General features: G+C 41.3%; 1 protein-coding gene across 8 annotated transcripts in view; it reads right to left on the minus strand.

Moving 5' to 3' along the window:
- Positions 1 to 224: 224 nt before the first annotated feature.
- The window catches only part of IFTAP (intraflagellar transport associated protein), a 63,857-nt gene continuing 39,569 nt past the window's right edge, over positions 225 to 24,512 (minus strand). For all 8 annotated transcript variants that reach the window (XM_025452504.3, XM_025452505.3, XM_035701802.2 and 5 more), the window contains 3 exons: positions 23,881 to 23,947; positions 12,197 to 12,336; positions 225 to 2,504 (listed from right to left, as the gene is read on the minus strand). In XM_025452504.3, coding sequence (XP_025308289.1) covers positions 2,340 to 2,504; positions 12,197 to 12,336; positions 23,881 to 23,947 — 372 coding nt within the window. In that variant the 3' untranslated portion in view covers positions 225 to 2,339. The remainder of the gene's footprint in view (positions 2,505 to 12,196; positions 12,337 to 23,880; positions 23,948 to 24,512) is intronic.

Here is a 24,512-nt window from a genome sequence, read left to right on the forward strand (position 1 = left end):
CTGAGCTCCTGAGCGAGCTCAGATGTCACCCCCTCTATGAAGATTCCCCAGCTCTCCGTTCGTGATTAAATAACTCCACTTACTTTGCCCCAGTAGCTTTCAGTGCTTACCACTCTTACAACACACACTGCGCCCCACTGCAGTGCTGGCAATACAAATATGCAAGCCATGTGAGTAATTTTCAAGGTTCTGGTAGCCTCATTAAAAAGGTAAAAAGAAATCGGTGAATTTTAATAATAGATTTTATTTGACCAGATATGTCTATAATATTATCATATCAACATGAAATCAACACAAAAAAAATAATACAATTTTTTAGATTAATTCTTCAAAATCCAATTTGTTTCACATTTATAGCATATTTACATTAGGTGCTACGCTGTCATAAAAAATAATTGGTCTGCATTTACGTCTGTCATAAAAGTTACAGATGAAAAAAATAGATCCCCGTACCCACATCATTACAAATATACTTGTAAGTTTTAAAATAAATGCATCAAATATCAACTTATTAAAAAAAGACTTGGGCCCTTTCTTGCTTGCTTGGTCATTAGCACACAGTGGACTAGTTTCGGGTGTACACAGTAGGGATTTGACATTCATGCACGCTGCAAAATGGTTATGTCACCACAATGAGTCCAATTACCTACCACTTGTCACCTTACAAAGTTAACAGAATGTTTTCGACTATATGCCCCGTGCTGTGTATTATAGCAACTTTTTATTTCACATCAAAGTAAAATTAACATTTAAAAATCAGTCCCTCGGTCATACTAGCTACCTTTCAAGTGCTCAGAGCTGCACGCAGCTAGTGGCTATTCTAGTGGACAGAGCAGCTCTGCTGTCATTAGCGTAGGTATCTGCCTCCCGGACTAAACCAGACCATGTCCAATTTACTCTCTCTTCCCCGTCACCTAGTTTAAGGTCTGGCATGAAAACGGTGCTTTATGAGGGTTTGATGACTGGATAAAGAAAAATAGATGTGGAAATCTCTTGACTCTATGACAACATCAACTCAAGAATGTCCTTTGTAAGGAATATAAGTGGCACACCCCAGCCCAGGGCCGCATGACAACTCAGTAAGCCCATGCACATTTGTTACCGAGTCCTTTAATAATGAAAATGGCTTCAGACACACTCTTCCCCATTCTTCTGCACCTTCCCCGTTCTTTTCTCCTTCCCTTAACACATTCACGGGTACTCTTCACAATTAGCACTTCGTGATATGCCTCCACATTCTCCAGTTACCTTCTCCACCTATGTCTTGCCGTCTTAAATTACATTTTGAGCTTCTGGAGGTAGACACCATTCCTTGTACTTTCTAACTATCATCACGCATGGCTTAGGGGCAATAATAAAGTACAAGAATTTAGCATATGCCCTCTTTTTCAGTGAAGCCTTTCCGGATCCATCCTAGAAGCCCAACCTCTCAGCACTCACATTCACACCGCTGTTTCTGGAGAGCTGGGACCAGGGAGCTCCCCACACCATCGGTTCCTCTCTACGTGCTACAGCGTGTTATACATGTGCAATGTCCTTCACCCCCAGGGAGGTGGGATGATGTTTCCGATCTTTGTAGCAATTACCTAGTCGCTGTGCTCACATCAAAACGGGCCCTTCTGTTCTGTGCACTGTGGGTACTCCAGGAGGGGAGCTGAGGCTGAAGCGGCACAAGCCAGGGTGTCCTGGGTACACTGAGCAGGGGGTGCCCTGGCGGGGTGGTGGGAGAGAGCCAGTGTGCGGGCCAGGAGGTCCCTGAGCTCTCTGAACAGAGAGCGCCCTGGTGGGATAGCCGAAACTAAAGTGGGGTGCCAGAGGGGAGGGGGGCTGAGGAGATGGACAAAACAGGTGCAGGAGAGTGGGAGATACAGGCTTCCAGTCACGGCAATGAAAGGCGCTACCTAGGGAATACAGTCAGTGACAGTGTAATAGCGTACCATGGGGACAGGTGGTAGCTACACTTGGGGTGAGTGTAGCGTAATGCATAGACTTGTCAAATAATTATGTTGTACACCTGAAACTAATGTAACATTGTGTGTCAACTATGCTTAAAGAAAAAAAATTTAATGAAAAAAAAAGGACCCTCTGGAGGTGTGGCTCCTGTCCTCATGTGCCACCTCCATCCCCCACCCCTACCTGCTACAGGATTCAGCAACACCATGACAGAGGAGAGCCCCATAAATGTACAGATCTCTTTGCTCTCGTTAGTTAATAGCTCCGTCTCTCTCAGGAATGCACAAGTCAATTTCTACAAAGGGAATTATGGTAGGATTACCTTTTATTCCAATGTTGCTTGAATAACAACGAAATACACATTAACACAAAGATGTCTCCGTGAGTCAGTCGTGTGGTTCCTCTAAGCCTGTGCTGGCGATGTCCCTCTTTTGCTTGGAGAGCTCTGTGATCGCATCCATCTCTGCAGGAGTGAACTTGGGGGTTAGCATCACAGCGTCATAATCAAATTCTTCATCAAGTGAGAAGGGCTGAACTTCATCTCCGAGTGTCTGTAAAAGGTAGCAGGAGAAAAATCCTACACTCATCATAAATGAAGAAAAAGTTGAAAACATAAACTCCCTATTAATATTTAATTCAACTTTTTTTAGACTTCAGCACTCTCTGCTGATGAAGCTGTTTTTAAGTAAAGTAATAAATTCAATTATTCAATTTGACCTAATTTAAGTCTCTTAATATGCCCCATTTGTACCATCCTGCATCTGAATGAATATCATTAATTAATTCTGCCCCCAGCAAGAATTGGAGTTTCTCTTGCACACATTCATTACATTTTTACCACTTGTAGTGTTAGGGTTGGAGGCATATGGAAAAACTAAGAGTTACCTTAAGATGTGAGAAAATATACCTTGAAGTTTTGATCAACCTTCAATACACCTTCACCCTTTACTAAAAAGGACCTGTACCAACAAAACAATTTTCAAAAATAAAAATACACTACACTTAATGTACTTACCACTTCAGATAGTACCTATAACTCCCCAGCCAATAATAATGGGAATTAAAACACTTACTATAGGGGCACCTGGTGGCTCAGTGGTTGAAGGTCTACCTTTGGCTCAGGTCATGATCCCAGGGTCCTGAGATCGAGTCCCACATCAGGCTCCCTGCAGGGGGCCCAAATCTCCCTCAGCCTATGTCTCTGCTTCTTATTCTGTGTCTCTCATGAACAAATAAATAAAATCTTAAAAAAAAACCCTAGAAATAAAAAAAATAAAAAATAAACACTTAGTATCACCTCAAAAGTCCAGGATCCCTCTCTCATTCCAAGAATTTAAAAAATATTACGGAATTTATCTACAAGTCAGAGTAGCTGCAAAGCAACGAAATAATTCTGTATCTATTTATTATTCATCTGTGAGTTTTAAAGACTTCCTAAAGGCAAGTAGATATTTTCCAACAAACAAAAAGAGAATACCTTAAATCACATTGTATCACCCCTTAAAGAGCCTCTCCAAAAGCAAATGGTGTGTGATACAATGAAATTATCCAACACCTCTTATGTATGGAGATGCTAAAATTGAAAACTATGGTTTATAGAAGAATGAAAAAAAAATGCCCTGAAGCTATAATCAGTTTTAAATATTCTTGCATTCAAGATTATCTCATTGAGTGGATTTCGCAATGAATGTTCTTAAAAATAGACGGTGTGGCTGAGAAACTACGTGCTGTTACTAAAGGTGCACACACACAGCCATGCACCATCCTTTCTAAGTAAAACTAGCAAGAGAACAGACTTCAGACTTTGTCCATTGCCTCTTTATTTGAAAGTGCCCGGGTGCCTCCCTGAGAAAGGTAACGATGGGAGCTGCCACTGAGTGAGCTCCCACCTCGTGTCAGCCCCGTACAAGGAATGGCCCGGGCATCAGCAGTAATCTTCAAACAGCCCATCTTCCGAAGCTCTGAAAAAGTTAAGTGACTTGCCCAAGGCTGTACAATTAGTAGGGGCGAGAAGCAAGATTGGAATCCAGGGCAATCGGCTTCAGGTAAAGCTACACCTTCTCAACAAAAACACCAGCAAAAGTCAGCCTTGGGCTTTGCACTAAGCCAAGGCAAAGCTCTTCTAAATAGGCTAAGCAGTTGCCCCAACTTCTCATAAGAATCTCATCCAAGGCTCCACCTAACACCGTGACCGTCTTTACGAGAGCGGCTGTACACAGGGAGCCAATCGGGCTGTGGAGTAACTGATCTGTCCATTGTGGTCACTTTCTGAGACTGAATTTATCACCACAGGGAAAGTGAGTGATGATGTTGTTAAGAAGAGCTCGAATGAGGAAACCCAAACAATGACGCAATGTGTTCATTTCCTGAACAGAAGCATCTTTGCCATCTCCAAATCCACTTGGTAGTAAGCACTGCGGCTGGCAGGCTTGGCCACACCTCATCCTGAGCTGATTCCAACAGATCCTGGGAGAGGACCAGAAGGAGCCCCACATCCAGTCTGACGGGATTCTTGCTGCCCTTTTATGCCTGGTTCCAGGCCTGGCAACCACTTGTCGACCGAGTCTGAGGCTGCAAGTACCTATGTGGGTCCATTGCACTAGGAATCTGAACCCCCCTCCCACCCCCAGGCCTCGAAAACCTTACCTACACCTTACCAGCCACTCTCACAATATGCAGTCCCTTTGCTTTCATCCACCTCCCTTGTGCTAAAACCCCAGTGATGCCAGACCATCCTCCTCACATTCCCTCTGCCTTCACATCCCCACCTCCCTCCCCTTTACTTGTCCACTCCCTAACCATGTGTTGAGGTGTTCAGCACGTATTAGATATGGGGAACACGAGGATGAAAACAGCAAAATCTGTGTCTACAAGGTTTTCTCACTTTAGGGAGAAGACAGAGTAAATGCACAATTTCCAGGTCATGTGCCATGCTCTCTAACAGAGAAATGCAAAAAGGGTTGCAGGAGCACAGAGGGGAAGGGCCGAAGCTTACCTTCCCCTCAGCTGAGCATTGCCACTCTCCAGAAAATCCTGCTTGCCTCCGCATGCATCACCCCACTCATGACCCACCTTGTATTAGCAACCCAGGCAGAGAACAGCTCGTGTGTTGGCCTTCTAGACTCTCTGAGAAGGGCTCACTCCCATGGCCAACTTAGCTCTACCTACGGCACAACCCATCACCTCCTTATTCTTCTCCCTTCCCTGAGGTCCCAACATACCTTGCAGCCATAACATCCAACATTATGGTACTAGAAGTTTATGGTTAAGTGGAAAAATCTTATTTTCCTTTAAGTTTTTTTTTTTTTTTTGAGACACTTAAATTTTTCTCTGTTAAGGAGTATGATTCCCTTCATCAGTCATTCGGTATTAACCGAAACAATAAACAACGAATAAAGTTTTTAGCTGGTCAATAAATTTGATGCCGACACAAGAGTTATTCATTTATAATACGCTTAAAGTTATAAAAATATATCTGAAAATATAAATTTCTTCACTTGGAAAATGAGTTATTAAGGCAGCTATTGTTAGATTAACTCCCTGGACAATCATTTAAATGCTGAACCATAAAAGCAAGAAACCAAGAGTAGCAGTAATTTTATATTTGCAATGTCAACATGTGATGATACTCAAGACACTTTAAACCTTTTGGGGGCCAGTAATGTGGCCAGTAGGTCCCTGATTCAAAATGTCAAAGGAGCAGCTTCCAGGCATCATTCACTTACTTTCCATTCTTTCCACGAAAACTATGTTCCTTTTTTTTTAATTTTTTATTTTTTTTAAAGATTTTATTTATTTATTCATGAGATACACAGGGCGGGGGGGCGGGGCAGAGACACAGGCAGAGGGAGAAGCAGGCTCCATGCAGGGAGCCCGATGGGGGACTCGATTCCGGGACTCCAGGATCACGTCCCGGGCCAAAGGCAGGCGCTAAACCACTGAGCCACCCAGGGATCCCCGAAAACTATGCTCCTGCAAAATTCTAGGCATTGTGCTAGGTGCGGAGGATGCAAAGATGAAGCCTTGTACCACATCACAGAGAAAGGAGACAGACATATAAACAAGTTCATATAGTAAAATATAGTAAGTATGAACCATATAGTTAGGGAGGGATGGGAACAGAGAAGAGATGCCTAACCCGGCACAGACTAAGGGGCTGGGGAAGGAATCAGAGAGGGCTTCGTGGGAGAGGCAATATCTAAGCAGAACCTTAAAGGATAGTAGTTAACAAGGTTGAGGGAAGGACAACTTTGCAGGTAAGGGGACTTCTAGTGAGCAGGCCAAGGAAAGAGACACCAAGTTTCACATGTGAGGATCTGCAAGCCAGTAAGTGTTAAGGTAGAGAGAAACAAGAGACGTAAGATGGTGCCAGACCACGACGGTTTCACACGCTGTTTATCCTAGACATGATGAAATCACTAAAGGATTTTTTTTTTTTTTTTTGAAAGCAAGGTAGATACTTGGTCATCTATGCATTTCAGGTAAATTCCTTCCTTCATTCAAATTTTAGCTGAGCACCTACAATGAGACAGGTGCTGCTGGACAGGTGGCTTTGTACAAAACAGAAGATGCCCTGCCCTCTTGGAGATTACATCTAGATCGGTTACTTTGAAGAGTAAAAAGAGGGTAGACTAGTTGGGAGCCTGCTGGAGCAGCCCAGCAAGAGGTAATGAGAACAGGGAGCCGAGAGCAGAAATGTAAAAAATATCAGAAGGAGGGACGCCTGGGGGGCTCAGTGATTGAACGTCTGCCTTTGGCTCAGGGCGTGATCTCAAGGTCAAGGGATCGAGTCCTGAATGGGGTTCCCTGCAGGGAACCTGCTTTTCCCTCTGCCTGTGTCTCTGCCTCTCTCTCTGCCTCTCTCATGAATAAATAAATAAAATCTATTAAAAATAAATAAATAAAAATATCAGAAGGTAAAACTGGCAGCAATGGATGACCGATTTGGATACTGAAAGGCAAGAATGCATGAAGGGAAGCAGGTAAAGAAACAAGCTCAGTTTCGAACATGTTGATTTGAAGGTACCCAAAGGAATTCAGATAGAGATGACAACAGACACCTGAAAACAGGAAACTGAAGCACCCAACAAAGTCTGACGCTAGAGATACAGCTTTGGAGATACAAACAGAGAAGGCAGTAACCTAGAGATGAAAATGGATCCAAGTATGTACGTGGGAAGAGGTTTAGCACGCAACCCTGAGCAACACCCACTCATAAGGGATGGATGGAGGGAAACCCCCAAAGGAAGCAGGAAAAGCACAAACGGAAATGCACCAGGACTCTGAGGAGAGCAGTGAGGCGAGAAGCGGTGACCACGACGGTCAGGCATGGAAGAGTGACCCACTGAAATAAAAGCTGGAGGGGGCACCTGGGTGGCTCAGTCAGTTATGTGTCCCACTCTTGATCTTAGCTCGGGCAGGATCGAGCCCCACGTCAGCTTCCATGCTCAGCGTGGAACCTGCTTAAGATTCTCTCTCCTTGACTCCTAACTCTGGGAAACGAACAGGGGGTAGTAGAAGGGGAGGCGGGCAGGGAGGATGGGGTGACTGGGTGACGGGCACTGAGGGGGGCACCTGTCGGGATGAGCACTGGGTGTTATACTATGTGTTGGCAAATCAAACTCCTATAAAAAATATACAAAAAAAAAAAAAAAAAAGATTCTCTCTCCTTCTCCCTCTGCCCCTCCCTTCACTCCCCCCCCTTACGCCCCCCAGTCCAACCCCGAGCCTCCAAAAGAAGACTGGAAAGAGTCCACTGGGATCGGGCAGTTACAGAGTAACTGGTACCTTTATTCTGAATACATCCAGGTAAGTGACTGGAGCCAAGGACATTCTGCGGTATAATGAATGAGGAATGAGGGGAAAGGAAGCAGAGTCAACCAGTAGAGTCAAGTCTAATATTTTCTGAAGTCTAGATAAGAAGAGAGGGAGGGGCAGCCCGGGTGGCTCAGCGGTTTAGCGCCGCCTTCGGCCCAGGGCCTGACCCTGGAGACCCGGGATCTAGTCCCACGTCGGGCTCCCTGCATGGAGCCTGCTTCTCCCTCTGCCTGTGTCTCTGCCTCTCTCTCTCTCTCTCTCTCTCTCTCTCTCTGTGTGTGTGTGTGTATGTCTCATGAATAAATAAATAAAATCTTAAAAAAAAAAAAAAAAAGGAAGAGAGGGAGAAGAAAAGACAGTAGCCCAAGAGGGCCCAAGAAAGAGAAAGCTGCTTTTCCTTTCCTTTTGTTTTACTTCATTTCATTAAGGGTGGAAGAGACTTGAACCTGTTCACATGTTGAGGAGAATGAACCAGTAGAGAAGAAAAGAGAGGATGACCCTGACCATGTTATTATACCAGAAAAACACTCTCGGTGGGTAATGAGGTTTTCCACTTATTTACTTGTTCATTCGACATTCATTGCATGTCTACCATATGCATAGCACTGAGCTTGGCACTAGTTCCCACTTTTTGGCTTTTTTTTTTAAACTTATTTTTATTTATTTATGATAGACATAGAGAGAGAGAGAGGCAGAGACACAGGCAGAGGAGAGGAAGAAGCAGGCTCCATGCCAGGAGCCCGACGCGGGACTCGATCCGGGACTCCAGGATCGCACCCTGGGCCAAAGGCAGGCGCGAAACCACTGAGCCACCCAGGGATCGCTGGCTTTTTAATTAAGTCAGCTGATGAGGACACACATTAGTGAATGCAGAGTCCTCCAAGACAAGGGGCACATATGCAATCCAAACAGATGGACACTGCAATTCAGAAGACATCACTGTGATCTTCACAATGGCAGCTTTTAAAATACAGGAAAGTTGCAATCCTATGTATTTCGGCTCTTGGCTACAGCCGCACATGCTGGAAATTCTTTTCCTTCAGGTTAGGTTCATTTCAGGGTTCTAAGCTATATGACTCCAAGGCTTTGGGATTACAAATTGAAATTCTGATTTATTTCAAAGAGAAGAATCTGTGCAATGGAAAACCAAATCCCCTGATACTAAAAAGAAAACAACTGTGAATTAAGTTATTAACTTGTTATTTTTGCCTAAGGAGCAGAGAGAAATATGTGGATTTGAGGGGTCTCATTTCAAATCTAATTGAAATCTTTTCATAGCCTCTCAGGGAATAGAATTTGCACACTGTTAGAAAACGGCTAGTTTCCTTAAAATTGCTTATGTGACTTATTCAAAGAGAGACCTTGTTACCAGAGAAATCATTTTCATTCATAGTACCACACAGCCAAATTAAAGAAAACAGAACTAATGCTCAAATCAGTAAGAGCAGCATTTAGCTGTAGGCTATCTTACAAAGTAATATAGTAAATAAACTGTCTTCACAGGTGAAAAAAAATTTAGAGTCCCGTTACTAATTGGAAAAACAGGAGATCTCCCACTGAAATACCACTAAAGTTCCTTCTATGATTTGGGGCTAGACGGGAGGACGGGAGGAGGCACACACAGTTTTTCATCCTCCTCATGTGGATTCTCTTTGGTCTATAAAGCTGTCCGAAATCCATCAAGACAGAATAACTAAGGCAAGAAGTTATTCACAGATGGAAAATGGAAGATTCCTGGCAAATGTGTGACTCTAAGGGGGAGATGAAAATGTATAAAACCCAGTGATAAAATTAGAAAAAAAATTAAATTGGTCTAATCTGGATCAGGAAGTCATGGCCTCTTCTTGGGCAATTAAGAGGACGTCAACCAGGCCCACCGAGCTGCGTCGCGCTTCGCGCCCTCTGCGCCGACACAGTGCTCCAGTTCCTGCTTGGATTTACTTTTGGCAACGTGGTTGGAATGTATCTGGCTCAGAAGTATGACATACCAAACGTGGCTAAAAAACTCGAAGAAATGAAAAAGGACTTGGATGCCAAGAAGAAACCCCCTGGTTCATGAGGCGAATTCCAGCACTGCCTTCTGGGTTCACGGATTCTGCTGTTCTTGAGGGCCTCCTTACCATCTGAACCAAAAGCTTTTGTTTCAAATTCCAGCCTCAACCATTTTCATCTCCGCTAGATCCTGCCTTGCCTGAGAGCATAGATGGGGCCAGAAGTTAAGAACCACCCTTTCCACCTTCCTCACCTCGTCCCTTCTTCCTCCCAGCCACTGGAGATGGCCTGACTGGGATTATGGTGCTAAATTAGTAAACATGACCTTTTAAAAAAAAAAAAAAAGAGGACGTCAAGACATCCAGGATACATTTTCGTCTTTGAGACTGGAGTCACAGAAAGCAACTACCATATCTAGCCCAAATTTGCCCCCTGGTAGGTCCTTACTATCAATCTGCTAGAAATTGATTATTATGATCTTTTACTGGCAGTGAGTGCTTTAAAATAAGATGGATGCTGTTAAAGCAAGGCACAGTTTGTACAGTATTAGGATTCTAGACAGTTCTGAAAAGTTTCTCTAACAGGTACTAGTCAGAAATAAAAATCCCAACCAAGACATTCTAAATATTCGAAAAACAGCAAAAGTTCTTCATCTATATTTCGTGAGCCTACCAACACAAAGTTTGTTCTTATCGTTTTGATTCCAACATTTAAAAAAGGTTCACGTCCGCTGGGATGTTCCTTTTAAAGATACAATCGTATACAAGGTTTTAACCTGCATTTTTACTGGCTATTTGATGGATTCTAGGAATCACTCAGCTTTTTTAACCCATCAACTGAAACAATTTTATAACAATTCTTATAATGGCGCTAGGTGCCCTGACCACTGGCTGGTCCAGCAATTTGTATGGCTACAACTGAAGTCAAGAGTGTGAGCAAGTCTTTAAAAGAAACTGATTCCTCCTAGAAATAACATTGTAATTTTAGTTTCTCAGTACTTGGAGAAAGCGATCTAAGATTCAAAAAGCACAACTGAAGAGTGGCTTTCGCTACCAGTTTATATGGTAACCAATTCAGCAGTGTGATATAAGCCTGCAAGCATCCTAGACATAGGTTTGTGATGTCACTAAACAAAAGTTCCATGAGAAAAAGACAATTTAAAATTGAAACGTATGGATTACCTCTGATGGAACGACTGCTTCCATAACAGAATAAGTGACCAGACCGGTAGTACCTGAATGATCAAATAATCAATCCCTAGCGATTATATTAGGAAGCAACTTCTTGTCCCCAATACGCTTTTATGTTGGGAGTAACCTGGGTGATAAAGGTCATTACCCAACACCACCAGCAGCCTTGGTCAGTGCAAGTTTGTGAAGGATATGTAGGGAGTTGCAAATGATGACAAGAGATGATGTCCTGGATGTGCACATGGGACAGCACACACGTGGCCGAGATTTCATTCCCCCTGATTGTGAAGTGCTTGGCTAGATGACACTTCCCAGCGCCCCTGGTGGCTGGACGGGAACATGTGACTAAGTGGCTGCCAGTGGCTCTGAACAGAAATGAAGAGTCCTGAGTCCTAAGTGTTGGGAAAATACGCTGTTCCCATGCTCTTCTCTGCTGCCCCTCCAGGTAGGACGGTGACCTGATCTGGAACAGACCAAGGACAGTGTCCTAAGGCATAGTGGAGATCCAGAGAAAAGGAACCTGGACCCAATGACCCCAGAGAACAGAGCTACATGCTCATTTTAGAGGCTTTCCTTAGGGGCGCCTGGGTGGCTAAGCCAGTTAAGAATCCAACTTTGCCTCCGGTCCTGATCTCAGGGTCCTGGAATTGGGCCCCACGTGTGGCTCCCACTCAGTAGGAAGTCTGCTTCTCCCTCTCCTTCTGCCCCTCCTCCACCCCCTGCTCTTGTGTGCAAACTCTCTCACTCTCTCAAGTAAATAAATAAAATCTAAAAAAAAAAAAAAAAGGCTTTCCATAGACTGTTATATGAGAGAAATAAAGTTCTATCTCCTTTCAGCTACTGACTTACTGTTGGGATTCTCTACAACAACAGCCTGGCCTTACCTTAACCCACACAAGATGTTTATAGGACCTTGGAAACAATAGTAAAAAGAAAATAGCCAGTCCAGACAAAAAGAGAGAATCTATTGCATAGTCCCCAGATAACACTGTCCTGTAGCATGGCACACATCATGACACAAAAATAGTTTCCCCATAAAAACATAATTGCCCTCCGTGCTTAAAAAGAAATCTACACAGGAGAGATAGAGGGCAGTCAGGGGGACTCAATTAAGCAACATGAATTCTGAATTTTCCCAAATCTAAGAAAAATAAAAAAGCACATGCATATAGCAGCATTTCTCTGAAAGGACAAGTTACAAAGTCAAAACAATTTCAAGACCAATTGAACTTCCTATGGAGTACCTCTTCTATTTGATTGCCCGGTCCTCTCACAGCGGTTCCTGGCTTTACCCCAGGGGCGAGGGGCTGGGCCACAGAAGGAATGTAAGAAGGGACACGCGTGCACACATCCTCCTCCACTTCTCCTGGAAGCAGCAGCAAATCTGTCGGATACAAAATATCACATTGGATCCTTTCACCAAGTTCACAATTGACCAAAATCACCTAAAAGCCTACAATAGTCAAAAGAATGAAGTAAAAATGCTCAAGTAAAATAGGTTCATTTTCACAATGCCTGCCCTCATTTGGAGATTTACCCAAGAGATTCCCTTTTCCATAAAACAGAAGTCATCGGTACATTTATTTTTATCTTATTGCCTCAAGGTCACACTCCGTCCAAGAGGTCTGGGGGAAGGATCCTTAGGGACCCACTTGATCGTACCTCTCACCCCCCACCCAATTTCTACCCCTGTAGGAAAATAAGGCAAGAAGATGCTACCTTTGCCTCATTTTCCCATATTTTCCTGAGGGATGGAGAGAAAGGAAACGCAGTGTTGACTTCATCCTGTAACACTATGGCACTATTTCAAAAAATTTATATATTAAAAACAAAAAACAAACAAACAAAAAAAACAGTGATGCCAGAAGGAAAGGGCTTTCACTGAAACACTTTGTCACATGCAGAAATCATGCTCTGATTTTCGACGCTGCAAACAACAACTTGTTTCCAGCCTGTTTAGCACCATGACAAGAGTTCAATAACCTGTCTGGGTTTTCTGATCTAGCCATTGTAAGGGGATCTGTTGCCTTATTTCTGCATGTGTGACAGAACATGGAGGCATCACGGTCAGCCCTTCCACAGCTTTCTTTAAGGGAGACAAAATAAAAATAAAAACAAATCGAAGCACGACAGGCTTCCTCGTCAATCCCAGCTTTTCAGGACCAGAAGGGCTGCAGGAGCTAGCCAGTAGCTTGCAGCTGGCTCAGGACGACACTGCCTGCTTCTCGATGATGATCCTAATGAAGACACTAATTAAGTTCTCAGTGGAAGTGATTAATTAACACCAGGCGTGCCTTGGCTGTTGCCAATGGCAGCATGTATGGGAGGTAATTAAGCAGGTATTGATATTCAAAAGCTGAAACTTATTTGAAATACGTCTCTCACCGCTGCAGATAACACCTTCACAAAACACATTAATTACAAAATTCGTAGGACTCCGGCAATAGAACCTAGTCAGCCTAGAAACTGAACCTGCGCGTGGATAGGGGTATTGGTGAAGAAGATATTTCTACTGTGATTAATTATTGGGACCTTAAAACATGACCTAATCAGCAAAAATAAAAACAACAGTCAAGCCTTATATGAGCTGACATTTTGTATGCATAGTTCAGCTAATCCTTCTGAGGGCACTAGCCCTTCGGTTTTGCAGGCCAGGAGCTCTAAGCAAGGAGAGCAACCTCATTCGAGGGGCCTGCAGCTAGGAAGGGTCAGAGCCAGGCAGCAGAGCCCATACTCTGCCCACGATGTCACATCATGAACTTCTTTTAAACAAGCAATTTCATTACATTTCATTCATGATTATGAATTATTTAAGATTATCAGATTATCACAACCGATCTCAGAGCCAAGGAGTGTCACTACATGACACTGGTTAGTCAGTATTAGGTACACTTAAACATTTGATACCCAGAAAAGTCCTATTTTTAAACTCAGGTTGATGGAAAGACTGTCTTTCTAATACGTCTATTAATGAGCTCAAAGCCAACTCCCTTCACTGAGCTCCCTGGTATAAACACCTAGGAATGAGATAAGCCAGGTCAGGGGCTGGCCAACAACAAAGGAAGGAAGAGAAAGGTTCAGGCCTTTTCACCTGAAAACCAGGACCTACAAGTCCCACTGTCTGCCAGGGCAAACATCAGTTCAAATGTGGATCAAAATCAATTCTGCTTTCAGAGCTGTTTAAAATCTGATTGACAATACTATGCATAGAAGAGGACAACTCCCTAATTCCTATGCTGGAAACTGCCTCCCGGATGTGTTTGCAGAGAAGGTAGGATTTTTAACAAAAGTGGTTTCTTTTATAAAGATTCTAGTGCCATGGAAACAATTCCCACAAAACAGTAAGATTTGGTTTCCTCCACACTTCAAATTCTTGTCATTTGTTTCTTCAGTGAAATAACAAATGCACAAATGCATATTCACTGATGCCTAACACGGCACCTGACACACAGCAAATCCTCAACAAATACTTGAGACAGGGAATGAATTCCCCACATCTCAACTTTTAAACTAAACCCTGAGAATCGAGGAAGGGCCTACCTACCAATAGGACATTGTAGATGTTGTAAACTATACGTAATTTTTACCCTCAAATACTACCTTTTGTTTCCAGGAGTGAGATTTTTACACACAAAAATCAACCCAAGAATAATCAAGAACAAAACTGAACGGGACAAAAATCTGTCCTGAAAAGGACAGATTTATAAAAGAGTGAAAATAATCCGTACCGGAATAGTCTGGTAAGGCGTATTTCATGAAGAAGGTTACCTTATCTTTCAGCCATTTTAAAATCATGGGTGGGTTATTTATACACTCGCATTCTCTCAGAGAGAAAAATGGTTGTATTCACTGATTTGGGAGGAATGGAATTTCTGAAGTTCTCTACAAAACTCCAAAACTGAAATGCTTTATGAAACTTAATCTGATCTTATTAATTGTTGTTTCTGAAAGAACCAAAGGCCTTGTTTTCACCTCAACTAAATACCACCATCTTGGCTGGTGTGCACTGCAGAGTCAAGGCATCTCTCAAAAGTGAATCTTCATGTTGGATGGCAAGCCTGGTTGAAAACATTCCAATCTTTTCTTTCCCAACTACATGACAAGAATTTCAACGTTTACAAACTATGTGTTTATGCCATTTGTCTTTCTGTAGTAAGTCAATAATCACAAGTCAAAAGCTATCATCTAATACAACATTAAAAAGTAAGCAATCTACCTGAGGTCTCATAATTTAGATAACAGTATTTAACCTGCGTGGCATATTTATAAAAATTAACCAATCTGTTCCTTTGTTGCCATGTAGAAATGGCCAAAATTTTCTGAAATTTTGGGCACTCAAAACCAAAAAGAATACAGATAAGAACTGCTCTAGTAATGCCTCTTCAGCACACAGTTTTCTGCTATGATAGTCTATCTCACTGGTTCTTGTTTTTTAGAAAATTTTGAAGACCCCAAAAGAGCTTTTGTTTATGTGGGTTATATCAATCAATATTCACCATATTAGAAATTAAAACTGACAATTCTGCAAATATTTGTTTATTGAACCACTAACAATAATACCATTATATATTAAAATAAATGTTTTTATGAAAAATCTCTTTTCTAAAAACAAAGAAAATAGTTTGAATAGGAGAAGAACGCACTGTTTTACATTTTTGAAATGTTGTAAATGTTTGCCTTAAGGAAAAAAAAAAGCTAGGTTTTATATTTGCCTCTGCCTTCAATTTTGCAATATGCTGTTTCAAATGAAGCAAATGAAGAAAATCTAGTCTCACACAGAAATGTAGCTGGAAAAGAGAGGAGTACTTTAATAGCCTTTTTATATAATTGTGGATATTCTTCTTTGATGCTATACCAGACCTTGACAAATGATAAAGTTTTTAAAAATAGTTTCAGTGTGCAATCTGAAACCATTTCAGTGAATTTTTCATACTGTTACATTAAAATTCATTGATCTATCTTACACATTGAATGGACGTTTCTCCTATGTGTAATTTTGTAACATCATAAATTGGTCATTTGGAAAATACTGGTTCACTGTTTTATGTAGATCTCTCAAATTTTGACACATTTCATTATATGGCATAAAGATCACATTAGTTAACATCACCAATTTTATCAGAAAAGCCATTAAATATTGGGAAGCTGTCAAGCTCACAGTACTGGATACAAGTTTTCCAAAAATGAAGATTCACTTGATCCATTGCCAATTTTGTCATTGGCAATGAACACTGCCAGTATATTTCTCTTGAAGACAGGCTTCCTTCACTCATTTTTGAGAACTATAGTTTGTCTGTCATTCTTTCAAGTAAAAATGTTGTTCCACGAAAATAATGGAGGGGAGGGGGACTAGTTCAGTCTAGCACTCAATCACACAAGTGCTTTTCTGTGAGATAACCATTATATTTCAGAATGCAGCAGAAGTGCTTTATGCATACTTATGATTTCAGCAAACAAACATTTTTTTAAAAGTGTATTCAAGGATCAAGATTTAATAAAAATAGGGGACATCTGGGTGGCTCAGCAGTTTAGCACCTGCCTTCAGCCCAGGGCCTGATCCTGGAGTCTCGGGATGGAGTCCCATGTCGGGTTCCCTGCAGGGAGCCTGCTTCTCCCTCTGCCTGTGTCTCTGCCTCTCTATCTCTGTGTCTCTCATGAATGAATAAATAAAATTAAAGAAAAAAGATTTAATAAAAATAATTTTTACCACTCCATCAAGAACATTTTCAATGGAAAATAGTATTCACTTTATTTTTAAAAGCACTTCATTTGAGAGTGAGAGAGAGTGTACACAAGTTGGACAGGGGGGAAGAGGGAGAGGGAGAAGCAGACTCCTTGCTGAGCAGAGCCTGACACAGGACCCTAAGAGCCTGACCTGAAGTAAAGTCAAGATGTTTAACTGACTGAGCCAACCAGCATCCCCCTAGCATTCATTTTAATTACAAATTCATGACAATGAAGATTACGATGACTACTAAGTACGGTTTTGTGACACTACCTTGATTTGCACTAAGCTACCAGCATCTTCACCTACATTGCTTTTGCTACATCAGTGCAAATATCAACACTTTTGACCTTCAGACCTTAGGGTTTCCCTAGGATTTCCTAGACCACATCCCCAGGGATCTGCTGGTCTAGGTAATATCAGTCCAATCCCCCCACCAATAGCACTAGAAAAGCTGGATAGATTACCAAAAAAATCAACTATTTAAAGGCATTGGCGAACCACCAGGGCAGCCCAGGACTTGTGGAGACAAAATCCCAGAGACACGGAAAGTACTGAGACCTGAGTCCAACAGTCTAAGATCCTTTACAACTGATGGCATTTACTGATTTGCAAGGAGAAGCTGAGAAGCTGAAATGCAAAGATGAGAGAAGCTAAAAGGCTGAGAAGCTTAGCAGAATTACCAACAGAATCACAGCGCCATGAAGACAAATATTAGAGTTCAGGGCCTCCAAAGAAGGTAGTGCTATGATCTACCCTGAAGGGCTACACCACAGGGGTAAGTAAGAACTAGAAGTAGATCAGCCCCCACAAGGCCTTAAACTAGACTGGATGACGGTGATCATATAAGCTATTACTATATAAGTTATTACTAAGAATAACTGCTAGCAAATGTTAAAGAAAAGCTAATGATAGAAAAAGATAATGTCACTCAGACCCTACATAATATTTTATATACAATGTTCAGCATTCAAACAAAAATTATCAGGTATACAAAGACATGAAATCAAAAGGAAAATGAATAATATATAAATGGACCCACAAGAGATCCCACCAGGTATTAGCATTATAAGGCATGGACTTTAATTTTTTTTTTAAGATTTTATTTATTTACTCATGAGAGACACAGAGAGAGAGAGGCAGAGACACAGGCAGAGGGAGAAGCAGGCTCCCTGCAGGGAGCTCGACGTGGGACTTGATCCCAGGACCCCAGGGTCACACCCTGAGCTGAAGGCAGATGCTCAACTGCTGAGCCACCCAGGCGTCCCAGATGTGAACTTTAAAATAACTACTTATGTGTTCCCCCAAAATACATTAAAAAGTGGAGAATTTCAGCACAGAACTGAAACCTATCAAAACAGATATTCCAGATCTCTTAAAAGCTAAAGTAACTGAGGGGTACCTGGGTGACTCAGTTAGGCATCTGACTCTTGATTTTGGCTCAGGTCATGATCTCAGCATCATGAGATTAAGCCTCACCTCAGGCTCTGTGCTTAGCAGGGCGTCTGCTTAGGATTCTCTCTCTCTCGTTCTCTCTCTCTCTCTTTCTCTCTCTCTCTTTCTCTTTCCCTCTGTCTCTTTCAGCCCCTCATTCTGTCTCTCAAAAAAAAAAAAAAAAAAAGCTAAAATATTTGAAAGATTGATGATTGTAGAAGATAGACACAATTCAACAAAGGATTAGTAAATTAGAATATACGTGATAGAAAATATTTTTTTTTAATATTTTATTTATTTAAGAGAAAGAACATGTAAAGGTAGGGGGAGGAGCGAGCTGGGGCTCAATACCAGGACCCCAGGGTCATGACCTGAGCCAAAGGCAGATGGTTAACAGACTGAGCACCCAGGAGCCCCAATGGTAGAAAATATTCTAACTGAAGCAAGAAAGGAAATTTTTAAAAGGATAGAAAAGAATATAAAAGATAGATATATGGGACATAGTGAAAAAGTCAAGGCATGAGTAATATTTGAAGAGACAAGAGCTAAGAATTTCCCAATATTTACAAGAATCCCTACAAACCCCAAACAAAATAAATTCAAATAAAACAATACCAAGGCATAGTGAAATTAATGGAAAAACAAAAGAGAGAATTATAAAAGCAGCCAAATGAGGGGAAAACATATTATCTTCGAAGGAACAACAACCGGTTTAACATCCGGTTTCCAACAGTTTTCTACAATTAACACCAGAAAAGAATAAAATATCATCTGTAAAATACTGAAAGAAAATAATTACAAATCTAGAATTCTCAACCCAGCAGAAATAGTGGGAGATGAAATAATACAGTAATGCTGATTAATCCAAAGTAGGCAAAAAATAGGTGAGGGGAGGCATAAAACTGGCAAGACAAGTAGAAAACAAAATTATAAGATACTAGGTTTAAAGCCAAATGTATCAGCAACTACAATAAGTGTAAATGAACTAAATACCCCCAATAAAAGACAAAATTTAGAATGTAGGTGTATAGATGCATATATACAAACCATATGCTGCTTTCAAGAGACACATTAACAAACACCTACTTTGAGAAAAAAGTCGCAGAATAAATAAAAATGGAAACATGAAAAGAGGAAAAACTGAGGGGCATGAAGGACTTACTTCTTTGGGTGGGGATGGCATTTGACAGTGATAATAAATCGTATCCCTCCATCTTTAAATACAGAAACGAAAGAGAAATATAAACAGAAGTCAGAAAGATGGGGATAAAACATGAGCTTTCCAACTAATAGAGCTGAATTTGAAAATAGAGCTTGTCCTACAGCCACGATTGGGCTTTTTACGTATCAACCTTTCCTACAAGTCTAGACCTTGGGATCCCACCTGACAGAAAGTGCACACAGCTGACATGGATCCATCTGGTGTAAGTAGAACTGCTTCACATCACGAGGGCCGTTATAGTCAGGCCTCAGAGAGTCATGCCTCTGGATGTCTGTCTAGAGATGGTTCCTAGCCTCAACTGCACAGGAGAATCACCTGAGAAGCTTTAAAACGGACACACACCAGACCACGGAAAAAGAATCTGGGAAGGCAAGATTCAATTATCTAATTTCTTTTTTAGGCGACTTCATTGTATCTCTAAAGTTAAGGTAGGTATGGCCCCATCTCAAGTGTGTCTACTATGAGAAAGATGGTACAGATATAGATGGGAAGACATACATTTCCAAACAGCATGAAGCCAAAAGAACAAAGAGGTTGATCCATATATATACATAGTTTGTTTTCCCAATCTCTCTAAGTAGATAAAGCCTTACATTTCCCTTGGGGAGAAACAAAGGATTTGGAAGGGCAGAAGTATATTCCCAATTCTGTTCCCTTCTCAGGAATGGAGTAGAAGTGTCCTTGTATAATCCCGAGGATCGGGCAACAAGTTTGTCCTTGTGGCTGACATGGCTTTCGAGCTGGGCTTTCATAGATAGCACACATAAAAATTGGAGGAAGAGGGATAAAGGAACATTCTGAAGCAAGGATTTTTCTTTCTCAATGTTTTTAGTGATCTTCTGGGCCATGAAAGAATGATTGATTGATTGATTGATTGACTGATTTGTAGATTCCACACCCAGCATGGAGCCCAACGCGGGGCCTGAGCTCACAACCCTGAGATCAAGACCTGAGCTGAAATCAAGAGTTGGATTCTTAGCCAACTGAGCCACCTAGGTATCCCCGAAAGAATGAATTTCGACAGTACTAAGTATAAAATAAACAAAATGCCTAAACTAGAAGTTGGCTGAAATAGATCTTTCTGAGCTCAGGACCTTCACATGTGTCATTCTCTATGCTGTTCCTATGTTCTTCTACCCTCCCCTCACCTCGACCCCACCCCTCTCATTTAGTTACCGCCACTCATCCTTTAGATCTCAGGTTCTCAAAGAAATTTCTCTGATCCCACAAATTTAAGTTCCCTTGCTATATGTTCTCATGAGATCTAGAACAATTTCTAATCCTGTATTTGTGATTCTCTGGTTAATGTCTGGGTAATGAATTCAATGAGGACAGAAGCTGGATCTGTTTATCCTTCATTGGATTCCAGGCTCCAGTCATAGCTGTTCCATGTCTGTTGAATAAGAGTCCCAGGACAAAAGCTGCTTAAAATTGCAGATAAGGAAATTTTTTTTTTTTTTTTAAGGTGACTGATGCCTTCGTTAGAATTGGGAGCACTGGACAGCTTGAAAATGAAAATCCAATAGGGTTGCCAATCTCTGAGCAGGGGTCAGTTGCCTGTTCTCACCCAACACAATCGGCCATAGCATAACCACACTGGCCACCAGTCAAGAGCCCTGCATAAGGCAGTATGATTCTGAGAATAAGACCTTGGGAGACTCTTCGGTCAACTGCACTCAGCCAGAGCACAGGCTCAGCCAGCTGAGGGGGTAAAAAATGAATAAAGATGACCAGGAGATCCTTCCTGCTCTAAGGCCTCAGCATAATAACTAATACCTATTCCAAATAATCATTTTTTTCTGGAAAGGAGTCTGGGGCAGGACAGTAATCACCAGGTTAACTACCTTACCTCCAATTCAAAGGAGGAAAAAGTGGTTAACTTGATGTCCAATAACCACAGGGTACCAAGGTTTGTGGCAAATGTTGCCCTCAGACAACTGCTCGATTCAGCTGCCCTGGATTGGCTGCTCTGAAAAACTGTCTCTGCCGGGGCTGCCAAAATGATAAGGCGAATCTTGGGAAAGAATCATGCTTCTGAATCTTGAAGAATATTTATGAAAGCAAATAAGGTGAACAAATAAAATCAGTGATAGAAAACAAATACGCGACTCTCTTCCCTGTTGCCCTGGGCAAATCTGTTGCTTAAACAGTAACAATGGGATCTAATCAGTAAACCTCTCAGCTGCCAAAATTATACAAGCAACTTGCCTATTTAAAATGTCACATTCCCCATCTGATATAAATATCTGCCGTCTGCTCACATTCCTGAAGTGTAATACAAATTAGGCCCAAACTAAAATTCACCTTGGCACAACTGTTTAATTTTTTTTTTCCTTACAAATGACCCAGATCTTGCATTATAAAAATTGTGAAGCCCTGGTGGTACTCTTCAGTAATTGGAATAGATCATTGAAGCCTGGGTTGCTGTTCAGCCCAGCCTGTCCACATTATTTTACACATGCGATGGGCTTGACTAGCTCATTCAAGTCTACCAAGACCTGGTTCAGCCTTAGCAACCTCTTATACACAAATGCAACACTATTTGTTGCCCAATTTCTGGAAAAATCATAGTAGTGAGATGTTTTTATGCTATTTTTTTTAACTAAAGAAACAGATTTGGTAAGAACACACACACACAACTTGAAAAAATGTTTAAAAAGACAATGTGAGGGGATCCCTGAGTGGCTCAGCGGTTTAGCGCCTGCCTTCAGCCCAGGGCGTGATCCTGGAGTTCAGAGATCGAGTCCCACGTCGGGCTCCCTGCATGAAGCCTGCTTCTCCCTCTACCTGTGTCTCTGCCTCTCTCTCTCTCTCTCTCTCTCTCTCTGTCTCTCATGAATAAATAAATACAATCTTAAAAAAAATAAAATACAAATAAAAAAACAATGTGAAAATAATGGAAAAAGTAAAAAGGCTAATTTGAAAGACTGAATATAATCATAATTAAATCTGTTGCCTAGTAAGTTTATGCCAGTATACAGACTTTCTTGCTAATGGCAGGAAGCAAGAAATGTAAGCCATGAAAAAAATGCCCAACCCATACACTTTTGTGCCTTCCTATAAAATTAAATTTATATTGCAAATGTACTACATACAGACCAGAATCACTTGTCTCCAAGTGTCTTCCAAAGACAACTCTATCAGAATCCCCTGGGGTAGTGGTAAAAAAACGCAGATCACTAGCTGTCACCAAAGACTTTCTGAATTAGACTCTCTCTTGTAAAAAAACAGGACCCAGGAATCTGCATTTTTGACATCTCTTCCCCTAAAATACTGTGCTTGCTCTACAAACCTGGCTTCCTGATAAGTCCTTAGCTATCCCTTCTGATCCAATTGGACCCTCTAAGCTGCTCACATAGAGAAATTCAGAGCTGCCTGGGGTTTTAAAGTTAAGAGAACCTCTCCCTGGAGCATGTGATTCCTTTAGATCTCTGATCTCATTTGAACCAAGTAAGTAAGGAAAAAATCTGCAAAGTCTACTGGTTAATAGAGTGCATGAGACACAATCCCTTCAATGGAGTAGTAGTGTGATGTTTGGAAGACGAATAAAAATGTTAACTGCTTCTAATTAACAAAGCCTCTCAAATTTGGGCAACCAGAGAAGCCACAGCAGGGTCTTTCATACAACCAGTTTATAGTGTTGCCACTCCCAAACTGACAACACCCAGCACTGTAACTTGTGTGTGATTATAATAAATAAAATAACTTTCCCCAACAATAATCACCATCATCCATGTTTATGACTACCTAAAAGATTGTAAACAACAATTCAATACCAGCAACCCCTGGGGGGAAACAGCCCCTTTCCAAACATTCAACATTAACTTTGAGATATTCTTGCATATTAAATTAGGAATGAGAATCTTCAAAACAAACAATTCTAATTTTGGATATATTTCAAAGGTCTTTTGAGCGACAAAGGATACCTATGTTTACACAGTAACGTTAAGCAGGAAAGGAAAAAAGGCCTCATCTGCATAAACATCAGATGAGACTAGCATTAAACCTCTCCCAGTCCAGCCCAACTGTGAACATGCTCTGAAGAAACATTTACAATATGTATTTAGTCTTTAGTGTTTGGCTTATATATTTAATAAATATTTATAGAAGTAAAGATTTTTATTTTATGATGAATTCTGCTATTTTTATGATCAACTGATATATCACTCAAAAATAATTCAATTTACATGGTGCTTCTAAAAAAAAAAAAAAACAAGAGTTTGACTCAAATGACTCTACTTGAGAAAATTATCCAAAATTCAAACACGGGGTGGGGGCGGGGGGGGCAATGGTAAGGAGGGGGCACCTTTATTTCATTTTAGACCAAAGACTTCACAACCTTCAACAGGCTTTGACCTTTCAGCTGAAATCTTTGTTACTGAAAAAGAAATTGCAGGACTGTAAGCCTTCCCTAAGTCAAGGAAGGTCCAAGTAGGGCTTACCAAAAAGAAAAAAAGAAAAAAAAAGAAGAAGAAGAAGAAGCTGTCTTAAGTCTTATTTGTAGTTTCTAGAAAGAGGTCAAGCAGTATAAAGAGGAAACAGCATACCCTTGCTCATTTGGGGTTGAATCTCTTCATCCACATCCAAATCTTCTAAATCTAGGAAATTGTCTACCTAGGAGAAAGGATTAACATCATTTTATACATATTAGACCTAATGAAAAAATACAATTAAGAATCAATGAATCCACTTCCACAGCATTCAAAGCAAGCAACTGAATCCACTTTTCTTAGTAACTTTTGAGTCCCAGCTAAAGGTCTTTGCATTCACTGTGCTTTCCCAGAGACATCTGAAAGAAGCAGTAAATTGGAAGTTGGCCTAGATTTCATGGGCACCATAGTAAGATCTCTATACTGAAAGGGAAAGAACCGTCTCAGGGGTTTTTGAAAAGGGACTTTGTTCCCAGATTCTCTCCCAAGACATAAACCACCACCAAGACAGGCCAAAACAATCTGTTTTTTGTTTTTGTTTTATGGCTTTTGCTTCTCAAGCAAATGGTGGTGGTGGGTCTGGCTGTTACCATAATGGGCTTTTCACTCTAAAGAGTCAGAGAGAAGGAACTAAAGAAAGCAGAAGAGAAAGGTTCATTCGAAACAAAATCATCTGGCCCCAGGTAAATCACAAGAGAGGTGAGCAGGGCCAAAAATCAAGTGTTCTCTCTTTCCGAGCAAATAAAACC

Source organism: Canis lupus, chromosome 18, assembly GCF_003254725.2.
Source record: "Canis lupus dingo isolate Sandy chromosome 18, ASM325472v2, whole genome shotgun sequence".
NCBI lineage: Eukaryota > Metazoa > Chordata > Mammalia > Carnivora > Canidae > Canis > Canis lupus.